General features: G+C 40.3%; 1 protein-coding gene across 1 annotated transcript; it reads right to left on the bottom strand.

Moving 5' to 3' along the window:
* Positions 1 to 1,275: 1,275 nt before the first annotated feature.
* trib2 (tribbles pseudokinase 2) lies at positions 1,276 to 7,550 on the bottom strand. Its single transcript, XM_060866501.1, has 3 exons — positions 6,279 to 7,550; positions 4,874 to 5,166; positions 1,276 to 3,423 (listed from the first exon to the last, which is right to left on the bottom strand). The coding sequence occupies exons 1-3, from the start codon at positions 6,552 to 6,554 to the stop codon at positions 2,952 to 2,954; spliced, it is 1,041 nt and encodes a 346-aa protein (XP_060722484.1). The 5' UTR covers positions 6,555 to 7,550; the 3' UTR covers positions 1,276 to 2,951.
* Positions 7,551 to 17,593: the final 10,043 nt, after the last annotated feature.

Raw genomic sequence — 17,593 nt, 5'->3', positions numbered from 1 at the left:
TATTGTCAGTGCAGGGATTTGAGAGCCGAGCACTGGGGTGTTCGATGTTAGATCTGGAGTTGGGTGGTAGACAGGGTAGTCGTTTAGCTTGGCATAAAAACAGATTCAACAGGCATTAAATCTTTAGCTTAGAGAATAGTTCATTCATTCTTTCATTCATTTTCTACCGCTTATCCGAACTACCTCGGGTCACGGGGAGCCTGTGCCTATCTCAGGCGTCATCGGGCATCAAGGCAGGATACACCCTGGACGGAGTGCCAACCCATCGCAGGGCACACACACACTCTCATTCACTCACGCAATCACACACTACGGACAATTTTCCAGAGATGCCAATCAACCTACCATGCATGTCTTTGGACCGGGGGTGAAAACCGGAGTACCCGGAGGAAACCCCCCACGGGGAGAACATGCAAACTCCACACACACAAGGCGGAGGTGGGAATCGAACCCCCAACCCTGGAGGTGTGAGGCGAACGTGCTAACCACTAAGCCACCGTGCCCCCCTAGAGAATAGTTCTTTTGTAAATATACATAGCTGCAAGCAGTGATTACTGGGGTCCTAGCACCTCCTTTTTCTATAGTTATGGCCATTTTTATTAGCCAGCATGTATCATGTAAGTTGCAAGTTGCTCCCCACCTTATTTCAGGTTTCTTAACCAGTAAGCAGACATGTGATGCTACGATTATTTCTCTCAAAGCTCTGTTTTACTCTGATTTTAGCACATCTTGTATTGAGAGATTGATGTTTGTTAATGTGATTAAACCAGGTTTTTCCCACCTATGGATTACTTAAAATCTTTATCTGCTTGGCTATCTTCAGGCATACCTAGCAAAAGAAACAATAGTCCTTTATAGTATGAATTTAAATCAAAAGACCTGTATTGCATTATTTTTTTGTTTTGTGTTAACAGGCTAGGGAGTCCTTTGCAAAAGTGAACTGCATGAAATAATGCAGATACATGTTCATATAACACATCAGAATGGGACAAATATAATCTCAGTTACTTCGACCATGCCATGTTTGTTGACTGGGAAGGCTACAATAACTCATAACTTTTAAAGGCACCATGTGAGCAGCAGAACATCTGAGAAAGAACACCACATCCAACCCTGAGGCAAATGGGATAGAAAAACATATGATTATACTGGGTTCCACTCCAGTCAGCAACATTGGGCACCAGAGCACCAAAATTGGACAGTTGAGCGTAACAGAGATCTTAACTCTAATAGATACATGGCAGCTGTGTGAGATTCAATGACCAAGTAATATACTTTTCAGTGTGCAGGTCACATTTTATTTACTGAATAAATTTGGACAAAACACCAAAATCAGTTACATTACAATCAGAGCATCTGAGGCAGATATCCCACCATGCATGCCCCCCACCCCTTCCAAAAAAAATGAAAAATAAAATAAAATAAAATAAAAAAAGAGAAAAAAATATCCTTCACTCAGCACCAACTAATGTGGGCAATTAATTCTACCTGGAAAAAAAAAATAGACTTAGAGACCTAATGCTTTTACAGAGGCAACTAAATTCCTAGCAGTTTAAAAATAGAATTTGCAAGGAATAACTTTATGAAACGAAAGGGGAAAAAAACAAAGGGAAAAAAAAAAAAACAAAACAAAAAAAAAAACACACACACAACTTCCCCAGCCCTCCTGCTAGGCTATAGCATTCAAAAGGGTACATGCCATTAACTAGAGATCACAATTTGAAGTAACATTGATATACCACAAAACATGTCCACATGTACCTATTTAGAACATGATCATTTCACAGAACCTAGGCAGGCAGTAGAAAAGTAACATGAGGTACTGGAGACAGTGTAGTCCTAGTAACATCATTAACGAGGTGTTAGAAGCTAAATCAAAAATCATAAAAGAAACGATGTAATCGGCATTGGTGGTGTGGGGCACAAATACTGGCACTTAAGTTAGATGGTTTATTCTAAACCTTGGGACAGTCTTTAATGCCAACATGAAAAACTGTCCTGTGTCAAAAGTATTGCCTACGATATTTGTGGAAAACAGAAACTAAGGTAGAAAGAAAATCCTGCAAATATATTTAAATATAGTAGTTGTTACTTTAAATTAAAAACTCTTTCATTTCAGCAGAAGAATGAAATTAAAATTAAATAGATGCTAGTCTACAGAGATGGAATGGACCATTCACTTGGCCTGAGCAGACCAAGAGCCCCTCAGGTCTCAAGGCTCAAAGAGGTTCAGTTCAGGCTAGAGGAGAAATAAGCAGCAATAACAATTTAGAAGGAATAGCTTAATGCAACACAAAAAGCTGAGTTAATGCAGTATTACACAAATGAGAGAAACGCAAATACACAGTTGGATGGGGGATCAAGCCTGATGAGGAGAATTTGCAAACTTAAAATTGTAATTCTACTGATAGCCGTCCACATTTTATAATATTGGCCTATAAGGCTATGAAAGAGCAGAATGGTGTAAGTAATATTCTTAAAAAAAACAAACAAAAAAACATAAGGAATAAATATGCAAATGCAGCCAACAAAAGCCAACAAAATGATTTTAAAGTTCAATATGTGTAGACAATGTTGTCTACTTTAATAAATCAGAACAGGAGTGGTTGCAGTTTGCTTGATGTTGGTGTTGTTCTCCTTGGCTGAGGTCTCCTGTGCCATCTTTTTTTTCTGTAGCTTAATATGACTTGTACACCTCATGAGCACCACTTAAAAAAAAAGAAAAAGAAAAGAAAACTCAACCTAAAAGATAGTTAAAAGTCTTGCTACATTACTGAACATTAACATTTGCATTTGCCCAGAAGCTCTTGCTGAAGGTGTTCCACACCATCAAGCCAGACCTTCCCAGGTTTTCTCCATGGAATGGGAGATAAAGATAAACACCGCTGTATGAGTGCATTCTGTCATCTAAAACACGTGGCAAAATGTCTTGGGTTTGTTTTTTGTGCTGCTCAGCTGAGGAACTGCTCCAGCTCTTCCTCCATGTTGGCCTCTGGCACCGTCTGGTCTGTTTCACGGTCTCCTCTGGCATAGGCAGTGCCAGCCTGGCCGGTGGCTGCCAGGAACCAGGGATGCTCCAGGATTTCACGTGAAGTCAGGCGTTCGGCTGGCTCCCGACGCAAGATGCTGCGGATCAAGCAACGCGCCTTGGGCGTCAGCGTCTCAGGGATGCTGAAGTGGCCGCGGCGGATCTTGCTGAAGAGTGAGCCAGGCTCCACATCATGGAAAGGGTAGCGGCCAACAAGTATGGTGTACAGCATGACGCCCATACTCCACACGTCTGCCGCTTTGCCCGAGTAGCTGCCACTGGCGTTGAGGATCTCTGGGCTTACATAAGCTGGACAGCCGTGTTTGTCTGAGAGAGAGTCATCGCTTCCTTTCAGGAGGTATGTATCTTCTAAACTCTCCAACTTAACCAGGCTCCTGCCATACAACGAAAAAACCAATAGTGTTAAATAACATTTCTTTCCATGAAGGAAGGTCCACTTACACTTTTCCTTTTAAAGCGTACAATCATTGTTTGTAGTTTTGTAATGAAATCACATTTCATTATAAATCCACATGCTTGTCCAAAATAATGAAACAAATCACTACCCCTGGATGGCCTCAAGAAAACTGCTCTCAAGAAAATAACGTTTCGATATAATATTTAAATTAAGCACAATATTTATGGGATTTCAAGAATCATGCAAGTAAGTCGGATAAAGTACAAAAACAATAGAACAAGAAAACTTGCATTCCTCATCAGGGCGAGTACATCCACATACATAAATAGGGAAATCCCTGTATTTCCTCTGGAGTAATGATGCATAGGAAACAGAATCAAAATCATAAAAGAGCTTTTCCATTCCATAATCAAAAATTTAAAGATGTATTCTGGTTGTCTTTACGTCCTCCGTAACCTTAAACTACAGATCAGATGTCAAGGCTATGTGACCTTCAACAAACCGCTGTACTGTAAAAGTGAACAGAGTATGCACCTTTTAACCTCTTGCTCCGTTTCCCGTTTCTGTTCAGCTGCCTGCTCAAAATAACCCTCAAATAACATGCAGTGTACATGACTCACACCTCTGCTGCAGAATGGAAAAAATCATACATGCTGAGTCTGAAAAAGACACCAGGGCAAAACATGAACAACCATTTCAAAAGTACTGGATTGCACATAAACACAGGGGCAGGTTTTCCAGGCACCAAAAAAAAGAATAAATAAATAAATAAATACAATGATGATTCACCACCGGCACTGCAATTTATTCCAAAACTAGACTTTATCCACTGGGAAACTTATGTGTAACAGCTAGAGGTTTCAAACGCCCACTTACACGGTCATGATCCTGGTCAGGAACCTAGCTCTGTGCCTAATCAAGTTCTCTCCGCCTGCTTGTGCCTATTCCCATCTGGGCATATATGTGGTGTTTCATTCCAGGCCAAGGTAAAAACTCCTACCTACTTTGGTAAAAATCTATCAGGCTACTATGCAATCAATCATTAAGGAGGCTTGGATGTAGCATCCTAGACTAGAGGAATGTTAAGGTCACTGAGCTCACATTTAGAACTGTGGCCACGATGAGTCGCTTTCCATATGTGCTGAGCCACGGATAAACTAGCTGAGCTGATTCATTTGGTTAAATGTGCCATTATCATAGCTTAAACAGGAAGACTGCCCAAAGTCATACACGGTGCTATGACATCAGCCTAATTTTAGAGGTGAGGCACGTGGTCAGGCTACACTGTACATTCCTAATTTGCCTTAGTGGCGTTCTGGCTTCATCAACTGACATCCTTTATGCCTGTGCAATATCAGAGGAACACAACAGTATATTACTACAGAAAGAGACAGAACAGTTTTTTTTGTTATTTTGTTTTTTGTTACCTTTCCTCATTCTTAAAGACGAACTTCCTCAGCTTGAGGTCTCTGAGAACCAGGCCATTGTCATGGCAGTGTGCCACAGCGGACACTATCTGATAGAAGAGTCTGGCAGCCTCTTCCTCCCGCAACTTCTTGCAAGTACGGACAAACGAGTGCATGTCTCCATGGCTCCTCTCGAAGAACACGTAAGCCCGCGTGTCTCCAAGGAGAATCTCCACTATTTGGTTGATGTTCTGATGAGCACCCAGTACAAAGTAGGCAGCTAATGATTCTTGATATCTGCTGATATCGAACACCTGGAAAAAAGAGAAGGAAGCTGTTTGTATTCAATTAGACACTGTCATTGATTCCAAGGAAATTAGGTAGTTGGGCAAAGTTACTGTTCTTTGAGCCTCTTATACCCCTGGATTATTGGCCGTATAGATTTCTCCTGTTCACCTCAAAAAAAAGCCTCCACTTTGTAAAACAATAGAGAGGGATCAGAGACAAAAGGACTGCAACCCATGCCCCATCGGAAGGCAAGGCATACACCTCTGCAGCAAATTTAAGACTCCAAAACAGACACTGATCTTTGATGTTGCTTAGTAACAGGCACATAAAAGGGAGGTGGGGTAAATATAGCACACCGATGGCGGCCATCGTAGCCTTAAATCTTATCAAGGTATAAGCAGCGTCATCTGGCTTGTTGCCCATATGAATGAACCTTTGGTCCTCCCACACACATGCAAACCTCTCCCACTTAATGCACTTTTAAACTGTCCTGCCATCTTCAAAAACAGTAACCTTTGCATGCTAGAATTTGTTCTTGATGCATCTACAAGCACACAGTCATCGTAACAGACAAAAAAAACCCTACAGTGCTGCTAGTCTGCGATTCATCCTTATTAGAACAGGCTTTGTTGGGCACAGAGTGTACAAGCATGGCTGATCACAGGGCAGAACACCATGGTAACGGTCACGTTTGCCCATTTGCCTAGTGGACAGCATTTCCTGCCCCTTTGTCACATCTGAATGGTCTATCATACCCAAGCTGTACAGGGTGTGAGATATATATATATATATATATACCGTGAGTATTTAGAACTTTAGAGCAACTATGGATGTAGTGTCATATGAGCACAGAAAAAGTCAGATATTCTACAAAGTACTGCATGTATCAATACATGCACTATGCTTATTCATTCAGTCAGTCACTGGGAAATGCATAGCATTTCAGCTTGGTGACCCTGTGCGGCCTTGTTCTCCATATACACTGCTCAATATGGATCCATCGTTATGCTTTGACCCAAATATCTTGCTACCTTTAGCTTTAGTGGTAGTATGCATGCTAATATTAAGTGCTGTAGGGTTTTTTTTAATAGTATGTACGGTCAGGGTGCAGGTAAGGACGTGGCACACGCGGTTTTACCTTGCACACGAGCTCTTCCCCGCTGTGTAAGTGCACGGCCCGGAACACGCGGTCTCCCTCCAGCGGCTCCAGTAAGAGGTAATTCCCGATACAGGACACTCGGTGAGTGGAGTCCGGGCTCTCCGGAGGACTCGGGGAGCCTAGATTAGGACTAAAGCTCTGATTCGGCTCAGGAGTCCTCTGTTGTAGACAAGACAGCTCCTCCAATTCGTGCGCTTTGTGCCTCGCTCTCCCATACCGTGCGATGTTAATGGGATTTGAGCGCTGTAAGTTCATGGGTGTTAGATGAGGTTTATCCTAAAGCAAGGTGCGAGTCTTGAGGTCTGGCTCGGAGGGGGAAATCTGGTCTATGGAAACACTAACTTGTAAAACACACACAGAGTAAAAAAGACCCCTCTGATCTGACTCTCAGTCTCTGTACCCGAACATCACCGCGCAAAACACATCCAGAGCGCGCGCGTCGGTCAGCAGCTGCACAAGGTCTGGATCACGTCTGGATCACGTCTGACAAGCGTGCAAAAAGAGTTCTACAATCATAAAAGATTGGTCTTGCTTTGTGAATATTAATATTAATATAATACAATATAATATTCCGGGTGCAACAACGAAAAATAATAAAAAGTTACCCTGTTCTCTGCGCCTGAGCTCTGATTCTGACTTCTGGATAGATTTGTGGTTTAGATTCAGAAACCTTTTTTTTCCACACAAGTGCAAAGATGGAGGAAAATGGTACTGCTGATTTTTTTCCCAAATTCGAGAGAGCAGTGTTAAATGCCCAAAGTGCTGGCTAAGTAAGTAATGCTCGGTTAACGTGCTATAACCGGTCAGTGGTGTCGGCTTTCCTGAGAACGGGATCCGTTTCCATTCAGCGGCCTCCTCCTTGTTGCACTGCTCATTTCCATGCAGCGCTGCTCGCCATCTGCTACACACACCGGAGCGCAAACCCCTTTATGTGCAATCTTTCCCTCTGTGTCTCTTCGATGTCCTTCTACGGCAGCAATTTTCGCTAAAATATAATTCCTTTTGCGGAACGGACAGGATCTATAGCGACGACTGAGATGCTGTAGAGGAAAAAGGGATGGCCGACTTTCCCAGGCCTATCCCTTATTTCAGCAAGGCATCATCTCCCGTGGTGTACTAACTACTTACGTGGCTGAGAATCCCAGTCCATTCAGTGCGAGTTCAGCCACACACACACACTCCCCCTAGCGCTCTCTCTCTCTCTCACACACACACGTACACACACTCCCCCTAGCGCTCTCTCTCACACACACACACACACACACACACTCTCCCCCCAGAGCGCTCTCTCTCTCTCACACACACACACACACTCCCCCTATCTCTCTCTCTCTCTCTCTCTCTCTCTCTCTCTCTCTCTCTCTCTCACACACACACACACACACACAGAGGAGGTGACTGCTCTCGGGTTGCTCTGCACACACTGCACACTGCTTCCGCCCCTTTCACGTCACACCGAGGATCTCTCTGATTGGGCTTTCTCTCGGAGGCCGAATTAAAAGCGCCTTCCTATTGGACAATAAATAGCCCGAAGAAGCCATAACGTGTCTTAGGTATTGCACTTTATATATATATATATATATATATATATATATATATATATATATATATATATATATATATATATATATAGAGAGAGAGAGAGAGAGAGAGAGAGAGAGAGTAGGAAGCCATCAGATTGCATGGTGCAGCTTAATATAGGTGTACAGACGTGTGAAAGTGTTCTAATCTCATACAGAACAAACGTTAACTGTCGACACTGTGTATGAAATTTGCCTGGACTGCAAGTGAAATCTAGTATGAACCTATTCACGTCAGCACATAACCATTTCTGTCAATGATTAATCCTGTACATACAGCAAAATGTATTTTATGGCCAGATTATAGGTTATGTCTAAGACCCAGAACATTTTTGGGGGCACTGGGCTTTTCCCAGATGAACAATCACATCCTCATCAGTATGAATAACAAACTGCAAGAATGCATAAGTACTTTTTTCAGTCTAGAAGAGAAGCATATACTGTATATTAAACCTGATGACATGGTATATTTGGGAGAATTGTGGTCGCACTCGGTTTTCATGCCATACACCAGGGGCATCTGAGCGTCCAGTTCTATACAATTCCTTTGACACAAAAGAGCACTTAAGCAAATCACATGATTGGTAAGAATAGTTTGATTGATGATTGATGTCTATAAATAATAACCATTTGTTTGGAAGTAGTGCTTCATGTTACCACGTTTGCACCATATACTCCGAACAGATGAGACTGCTGTTTTGAACGTGATGAATAAATACAAACATTGCTGTGTCGAATCATCTTTAAAAAAAAATCGATTTAAAAAAAGGACGTGTTGACAATTCGCTAATGGAAAAATGGTTGAAAACTCTCCCATTGCTCATCTAACACGTCTATCTCCGCAGCTAGTCACCGGTTCAATGAGCTGTCTTCAGTTAAATGATTTACATAACCTAAGCTACAACAGAGGTTCCACTACAGCTAAACCCCACACACTGTAGCCACACTAAGGCAATTGTGAGCATAGGTACAGTCCTAAAGCAGCTTTGCATGCTATGTATTGCTTAAGCCAGTAGTGTTGTGCAATTAATTTGGTTTATGTTGGCAGTATGTAATGACCTCTATTGTGTACTGTTTAACATTGTGAGCTGGTAATTTCTGAGCATTTCTTAGAAGTGCAAGTGTGTGTGTCTGTACTTGTGTTTGTACAATAGAGGGTAGTGTGACCTGGGAAGCGTGTGAAGTGAGACTGTGGCCTGAGGAAGTGTGGTATGTTTGTGTATTGGTCAATACACAGAGTCCTTCATAGTGTGTAGCAGTGCATGGAAAGCTGTGAGACATATTTATATACTCCATTAGACAATCAATACTGGTTCTTTATTCTGGTTGGATGTTTCCAGTGTAGTGTTTACACATTTGGCAGCCGTAGTGCAGCCTCACAGTGTGGTACATATGTAATGATTTTTTTAAACCCGTCTTTTTTCCTTTAAGAGCATACTATACCTGCAGATGTGTGCTCCCCCAGCAGCTTTTGAACTGAACTGCGTCCCTGAGCAACGCTCCAGGAGGAGGAGGAGGAGGAAGGTGAAGGATTGAGCAATTGCTCTTCGGGAATGTGGGGTGTCGGACGGAATGCACACAGCTGGAAGAAAGAAACAGGCGAGGCTGTTCATTGGGATCAGCTTCCTCCCCCGACAAGACATAGAACTTGCAGTGTTTCCCCTGGGATTCATGGCCTCATTGTACCCACGCTTTATGAAAATGTATCTGCTGCACAAAATGCTCTTTTTCAGTGCTCCGCTTTCATGAGCAGTTGTGGATCAAACGCGCCCACACGTACCCCTCCCTTCCGCTACGTTTTCAAACTTGACCAGTTCCACCCTGAAATAGGTCAACACTTTCCAGGTCTGGTTTGACCCAATTCACAGACCTGGATCCAAAATTATTCAGCTTTATAATAGCCCATAAAGTAGATGACAAACATCAGGATGAAAGGGTTATTAAATTAAATACGTTACATGTTATTGTGAAGATCTCTGCAAAACAGTCCACTACTGATTCAGTCAGTGCATTGACTTAAAAGGGATAAAATGGAAATTTTGTTTACTGACAAGTCTTTGATCAAGTCAGAACAAGCAAATGTCGCTTCAGCTCACTTCTGAGTCGTTTTCCACAGGGTCCTGATTATACAGTTAGGAGAAACTCAAAAAGAACAGAGTGTGAAGATGAGTCTGAGCCAAATTACAGTGGCAGATTGCCTAAAAACAGAGAGACATTTATGCCAAAAGTCTTCAAAAGGGCAGTGTGGATGGCTAAAATCTTAATAGCCCTTTCTGGCAATGTCACTCACCCTTCTTAGTGCTGCTGCCTGTGTGGATATGGAAGAGATTTGTAGCCAAGATGAAAAATTGTTAGGTCGGGTGATGTGCAGTAACTTGCTCCCAGATCCAGAAGACCAGAGGAACGTTACTCTTTCACTTAGGCTCCATGGCAGGAGAGTGCATTAACGTATTCTAGCCATTTTCCTTAATAACCTTATGCAAATTTAACAAAGGTCAAATCCTCTGTGAATGAAACTTTGATGCTTGTCAAGGGAAGACTTTTGCTGGAAGGCTGGATGACTGAAAGGGCAAACAGTGTTGAGCTTGTATTTGACAAAAAGCCTTTCTAAATAAGCTCTCCAGGGGCTCCAGATTACATGCAAGAACTGCTGGTGAAATGTAGTTCTGTAATATCTCTGTATTCAGGTATACACATTTCACATAAATATGTGTACAATGTCCAATTTCTTTCTTTCTCTCTCTCTCTCTCTCTCTCTCTCTCTCTCTCTCTCTCTCCTATTCAAGTTTATTCAGGCTGTTATATTAGAGTAATATTAGTATTTTCTGTTATGTCACATTAGTTTAAGGGGCCATAGTTTAGCTGAATGTCAACTGTGCTTTGCTAAGCTCTATCTTATATGGCCATTGAATTACACATTATCTTATATGGCCATTGTATTACACATTCAACATCTACTGCTGCCAATTCACATTTGCCAATACTGCTGCCATGGCAACATGCATCCATCCACTTGGAATAACTCCGTGTACGACCATAAACATAAGTCATGGCAAATATCCATGCAGTTCTGGTCAAAGGTCTCTGTTTCTGTTTGCTGTTTTTCTGTTATGCAATATACTGCCATGTAACAGTAATATGTAAGCTGGAAATTACGGCTCCATGGCCAGAAAGGATCCAGACAGACATCATATCACTTAACTTAAGGAAAACACCACAAATGAGTTTCTTAAGAATGTAGCCTGGCATATTCATGCTTCTTTTAATTACAGTTTTATTGCCAGCAGTGCATGCTGCAGCACTGTGAATAAAGCGGTTAATTAGGCAGAGCAGACAACTCAGCTGCTCACTGTTTTATTGTGCCACACTAGTTCCGCATCAGGCATCAGTGATTTGTCTTTATCTGCCTTACAAACAGCACAGGGAAACATATACACTTTTATCACGCTTTATCTGTGTGACTCTCGCTCTTTTGAAGCCTTGCTGGTGTGGCATTTCCTGTGACAACACAGGTGGCAAACACCCACAGCTGCACTGCAACCCACTGAGCACTCACTGCCATTGATCTTTGCCTTTTTTTATTTTACAGAATATTCTTCAAAGAAACCCCCTTTGGTCAAAATGAGAAACTGTCCTGAAATAGATCCTTTGGTTTACCTTATAGAGATTGCTGACCACAATGTATTCACTGGTACTTTTTTAAATTCATAAACAGGACACGTAATGGAAATGAAACATGGCAGAGATTTACTTAGTAACTTCGCCTTCCTGTGCTTTCACGCCGAATCAAACTATCAGGTGTCCAAAATGAGATGATATTCATTCTTCTTTGTTTTCATCTGAATTGAAGAATTGAATTGTCTAGAATTTGGAGTGGCTGACCACAGGGTATTCAAGTCAGTAGTATTGTCCAGAGCTTATACTGATCATATGATTGAAATTGGAGTCACTTTGCGGCTGCTCCCTCCCTCACTATAGCGACCACAAAACGGCCCCTCCTGACTCTCATTCTGATGAGTAAATGTGAAAAAGAGTTCACCAAACTGTCACCCTTATTGATCTGACATGCAGCCTGGATTGTTTTGCTGACATTGGTGAACACATTCAAGACTAATGGAAGAAGGGAGAGGCTTTCACATCGGAACTTTTACACAGACACCATAACGGTCATTACAGATGATGATACTATTTACAGTAATTAAACAAAATGCAATTCTAACCATCAAAACACAACTCTGATGAAAGTTGCATGCCTTTGGTGTGAAATTTGTGTATTTAACACCTTAAGAAATAAAAAGTAAGAATGACAGAATCAAACAAGCGTTTTTACTTCCATACCTAGGAACTACATGGCTTTTCTTTTCACTGAAGTTACTAAATTATTCATAGTTACTAAATATGCTTTAACCTGAATTTATGAGCAGCAAAACACTAAAAATCTAAAACTAGTTTTACATGTATATTTCTCGTAGGAGTCAATTTGTATAAGATCTTGAAGTTTCTTCTATGAAAGTATGAATTGATTTCACAGGTAGCCAGGCTGCAGAAGAAAGTAAACTGAAACACCGCATAGCATAACCGAGAACATACCAACGAAGCACAAGTTCCCATGAGACAACCTACCTAGACTGGGCAAGCATATTACACATATTACACAACAGTGTAAGAATCTTTAACCAAGCCTGTAAGAGAATATAAAATGCTGCATATCACAATGCTCTTAGTGGGAAACATTATTAGTCTTATTATAATTATCATTTAATTTGCTCAGTAAAATTTTGCGCATGCTCTGACATTGACTGAAAGCACCATGATAGTGTTTCTCTCTCACTACCTTTGAAGTGCTCCTTTATGCAGTTGTCATTCCATAGGAATTTCCCCTTTCCGTGCCAATAGAGGAAGTAGCGTAATACCTCCTCCACCAGACTAAACTCACAAGTCCCTGACACATTCTTCAGACCCACCTCACACCTGCTTACATTACACTGAGAAAATGTCTGACAGTCAAAATAGACGTATGTCACTGTATGTCATGTTTATGTGCTTCATGTTTATTAATGCTAATGTTAAAACAATAAAACAGCCTTTTTGCATGCCTAAAAAAAGAAAATTAATTAATTTCGATGGAAAAAGGTTCTTAAATATTGACGTATTTTCCATTGCTTCTACTTCTTTCACCACACAAAGTATAGAAAACAAACTACATACATCTCAGTACATTTTAGCTGTACATTTCAACAGCACAGTCAACCTGAAAGTGCAAGTCTATTCCACAGGATGCTTTCTGGTTAAGCTGTGTACCCATGGTTCCTTGTTCTGTTTTCATAAATTATTTGATTAAAATGGGGTCAACATTTGCAGAAATATATGTTGGTGAATAAAATATGCTTAAATTGCAGCACCAGGACATTCAGTTGCGATGTCGCCATCTTTTACCGTCACCCGCTTGTTATTTTTAAAAAGCACACAGTGATCCTTATGAGGATAACATCAGGAACTAATGCCAATATTTAATCTAACCTTTGTACTACTAGCTACCCATTAATTGCTGAAACACACCTGGGTCATTCATGATCGTTTCTTAATTTAAGTGATGAAAAAAAGCAAATACAGCTTTTGGTAATACATTAGTACTTTTGGCATGAATTATTTTTGATTAAATAAAAAACAAAAAGCTAATGAAATCTATGTACACAGACTGAAAAGGTAAAGATATGGATCGTGTGTTTATTACTTAGTGCAAGTTGCACTAGAAAAATTCACTGTGTGTAGATATAGAGAAATGCTAAACTGCTGCAATCAAAATCCTATAAAGCTCTAAACTCACTTGACATTATTGCGCTGAGATGGTTGGTGTCAATGCACAAGGGAATAAAGCAAATGGATTCCAGGCATCCATCCAGGAACATATCTATTTTCTTTGGTCCTTAACCATGCCACATCCTAGTGTAATTAATACACAACTTCAATACTAAATAAGAATAATAGTAATAGCAGCTTCCAGCTTATTTTTGGTTGCAAGTGTGACTAAGGCCTAAAATTACTACCAGTCAAACCAGGAGATATGTGCCTGCTGAATGTGCTTGGGATAAAGCTAACATATTTTTAAAAGGAATTGCAGGTGAAAGAGCTTAATGTAATTTCCTATAATTCATTCTGATGCAAAAATGATAAATACAGATTCAGAACGCTTTTTGAAGAACAAATACTTTTATTTCTCATATACCACAGAAATTTCTTTGCTTATTGTTGTTTATTAATATTACAGAACAATACTTTATATCACTTTGTAGTTACATTCACTGTTTTTTGACTGTCACCGAAATGCTGCATTCGACTTGCCTCGGAAGTTCTCGTTTTGAGCTTAAGACGGAAATATGTCTGTATGTTGATTGATCTAAAGCTAATATTTTGTATACACAGCGTAACTCATTCAAAGAAGTGCTACTTTAATTACTTCTCATGCTGTGTGCAGCCATGTTGATTTGACTTCAATCCATAAACCGAGATGGAACTCAATGCATTCTGTGTCTTTACCTGGTCAGAGTTACAATACAATTCATTTATTTGATATTCTATCCTTCAAGCTCTTGTTGAACACAGCAATAGTTCCTTCTTTGCCTTATGTTACAGGAAATATCAACAATCAACCACTGACCTGAATTTTCTCAACCTCTTAAAATGCCCACCTTGCCATGGTACAGAAGAAACAGAAAGTATAAAGTCCTCTGTCCTAAAGTCTCTACCATGGTGGAAAAACTTCGTAACTGTTACAAAGCACTGACTCCATAAACATCCTTTGCAGAAAGGTTCATTATATCCATGATGGCATTTTTTCTTTCTTAATTAACACCTCTTTAATTGAAAATGATGTCTTTTGAGAATGCCTTAATATAAACGTGTGCTTTGCCTTGTTGAAAATTCATCAGATTATGCAAGCACAAGTCAAGTTGAAGTTTCAGATAATGTTACACCATTTAGTCACAGAATAAGTGAATACACATGGAGTGTATATGAAAAAAACTCCTGCTTTTTGACATCTGACTCAGAACATAGCTATCTAATGAACTCAAACTAGACCACCCAAATCTCCACAAGCTCAATAATATCTTTCATAGCTTTTACTGTACATAATGGCTGCAGTAAGACATTTGCAATAGGGACTGCTTTGAATGTCACTAAAGTTTCAGTGTCACGGTTTCAAATGAATGCAAAAAGGCTCACAGATGCACAGATTTCAGGATGTTGGGTGAAAATGAAATCCTGGTGGATCCTAGAGAGGTAGAGACTGCTAGTGTGTGTGTGTGTGTGGCTAAGTGGGTTAGTGGGAGAGAAGGCTCTTCCCCTTATGCCTGATGTGAAATTGATTGCTTAGCTCCTCATCAATGGGGATGATTCATCCCAGACAGCAGGCAGCTTCCATTCTCAAAATGCTCTACTGTAGATTCCGAGGGCGCCTGCTTTGCACGAGTGTAATCCCTCTCTGATCGACTGAGGTAATACACTTTCCATAAAGTGCTTGGGGGTTAGGAATCCACACCTAGCCTTCTATATGTGAGGTCTACAAACACTACAGGCTGCTAATCGTCAGCACTTTCATATCCATTCATGTACCGCACAAAATCATTTTACAATGTTGATTGAAACGAAAACAGAAACTGCACCTGAAATTCTTTGCTTCTTTTTGATTGCGTGGGCAACAGGAATGAGTAAATGTTATCAGCAAGTGACCGTTTTAGGCCACATTATCATGTCTCTTGATTGCAAATGGCATTTGTGTGGGATTATCAGCACAGGCTGGATGTTAAAACCTGCAACAGACTGGCTTATTCTCTTTTAACTATAGTCAGTCAGAGCTTTTATGCTCAGTGTGGCTCCAGATGCATATGACGTGCATTTTATGCTTTGAATTTTACACGTTGGTTAAATATTTATTTGCTTTCTTACAAACATAAATTAAGAGTTACGTGGAGGAAAGCTTGTGCACTGAATTTATTGCCTGTATGCATTCTGTATGCACACTTTATAAATCATTTATCACTGCAGGATCCTATGTACTTATTGTTGGCATAAATAACCCAAAATTCCAAAAAACAATTCCACTTCCTCCATCATCTTCACTGACAATTCAAGCAGAGGCCTTCCATGTCATATAATTGCATCATCATGCCCATATTGTTTAAGAGGATTGAAATGTCACGTACAGATGGAACAGAATCTGTCTCAAGAGTCTTGCACATAAATCTGAACTGCAGGAGCTCAGGCATGTAGGTCACATCTTATCGAAACCTTGCCACTGCATTCCTTCAAAATTCATGACAGGTCACTGTGACCTGTATTTCTGTTCCTTCCCATAGTTTAAATTCATCACCTATCATTCTAAAGGATTATCTGTGTGTGTGTGTGTGTGTGTGTGCCTTATTGCAATAGCACACTGGGGATTTGTAAATATGGATGAATATAGGTCTCATGCTTATTTCTACAATTGCAATGGAACTATTTTTAATATTAACATCACAAGTAAAGCTGCATGATCTAAATATTTAAACAAACAAAAAAAAAGAACATTGGTGCCAGAACATACAGACACCTTTGAAATGCCAGTAAGAAATCCCACATGTTTATTTTCAGCACTTCTCACCTCAGCCCACACATTTAGTCAGTGCACCCACATTCACACTTCTCTTCTCTTATTATGAAGCACTCAAGATCCACCTACATGTGATTCAACGTCTACTGAGCATAAACCACATTGGCTGACACCTATCAGCAATTAACCTTTGAGGGGTATGCATTGCTTTTCTAAGGTCAGCGAGTAAGAAAATTAGGTCACAGACAGTAGATCTGCAGAAACACTAGTGCTAAATTTACACAACACTGTTAAATTTATATAAAGGGTTGTCTGAGAGCAATTTAAATAAATCTGAAGAAACGATGAGAATGAGAGTGCGTGAGAGTGCAAACAAACAAATAGGAGTCTTTTAAAAAGCTATTGGAGGGAAGCAGATTCAGGCACAGGAAAGTCAGGCTAACATATTTTCAGCATTTAAAAGTCAGCTATACTGAGTAAGACCTTTTCTTCTTGGTTAAAAAAAAACTATGATGGTTTTATTCTCATAACACTTGAGGGGGCAACAGCAACAACACTAGCTCTTCAGTCACCAATACTTGTCCCAAAAGCATGTCCCAACCCACATTCTAAGCTACTATTTCGTATGCTGGTAGAATGCAGAGCCCTGAATTCTCATGTGGAGTACGTGCAGCCATGAGATTAATCTGCACACTGGCAAAGGACGCACAGCACCACACAGATTAGAAAATGTTCTTCCGCACGTGGGTTCCAAAATAAGGACAAAATTCCATCATACATCCTGCAGCTTTAAGCTGTTTTAACCATGGATGTAGGGAGGAAACCCTGAACCTATATGGATAATTTTGAAAAACACATTCAACACTAAAAAAACAACAACTTAACCATCAGTTTAATATGTGAACAGACTGTATATGTACTAGGAGTTTGCTAATGACACACAAGTCCCTACCATCCCTATCCAAGTCTTCATATAAGGTAGCATAAGTACACAATGGAACCAGGAACTGAAATGGAATTAATAGGATTTATTTCATAATGTTACACAAAATAGCCCACAATACTGAAATGAAAGAGGAAAAATTAAATAATATACAAATATATACAAAACAAAAAGCTAATGA

The sequence above is a fragment of the Tachysurus vachellii genome, chromosome 3, assembly GCF_030014155.1.
Source record: "Tachysurus vachellii isolate PV-2020 chromosome 3, HZAU_Pvac_v1, whole genome shotgun sequence".
Taxonomy (NCBI): Eukaryota; Metazoa; Chordata; class Actinopteri; order Siluriformes; family Bagridae; genus Tachysurus; species Tachysurus vachellii.
The sequence above is the reverse complement of the archived record's forward strand: the minus strand, read 5'-3'. Positions and strand labels throughout refer to the sequence as shown.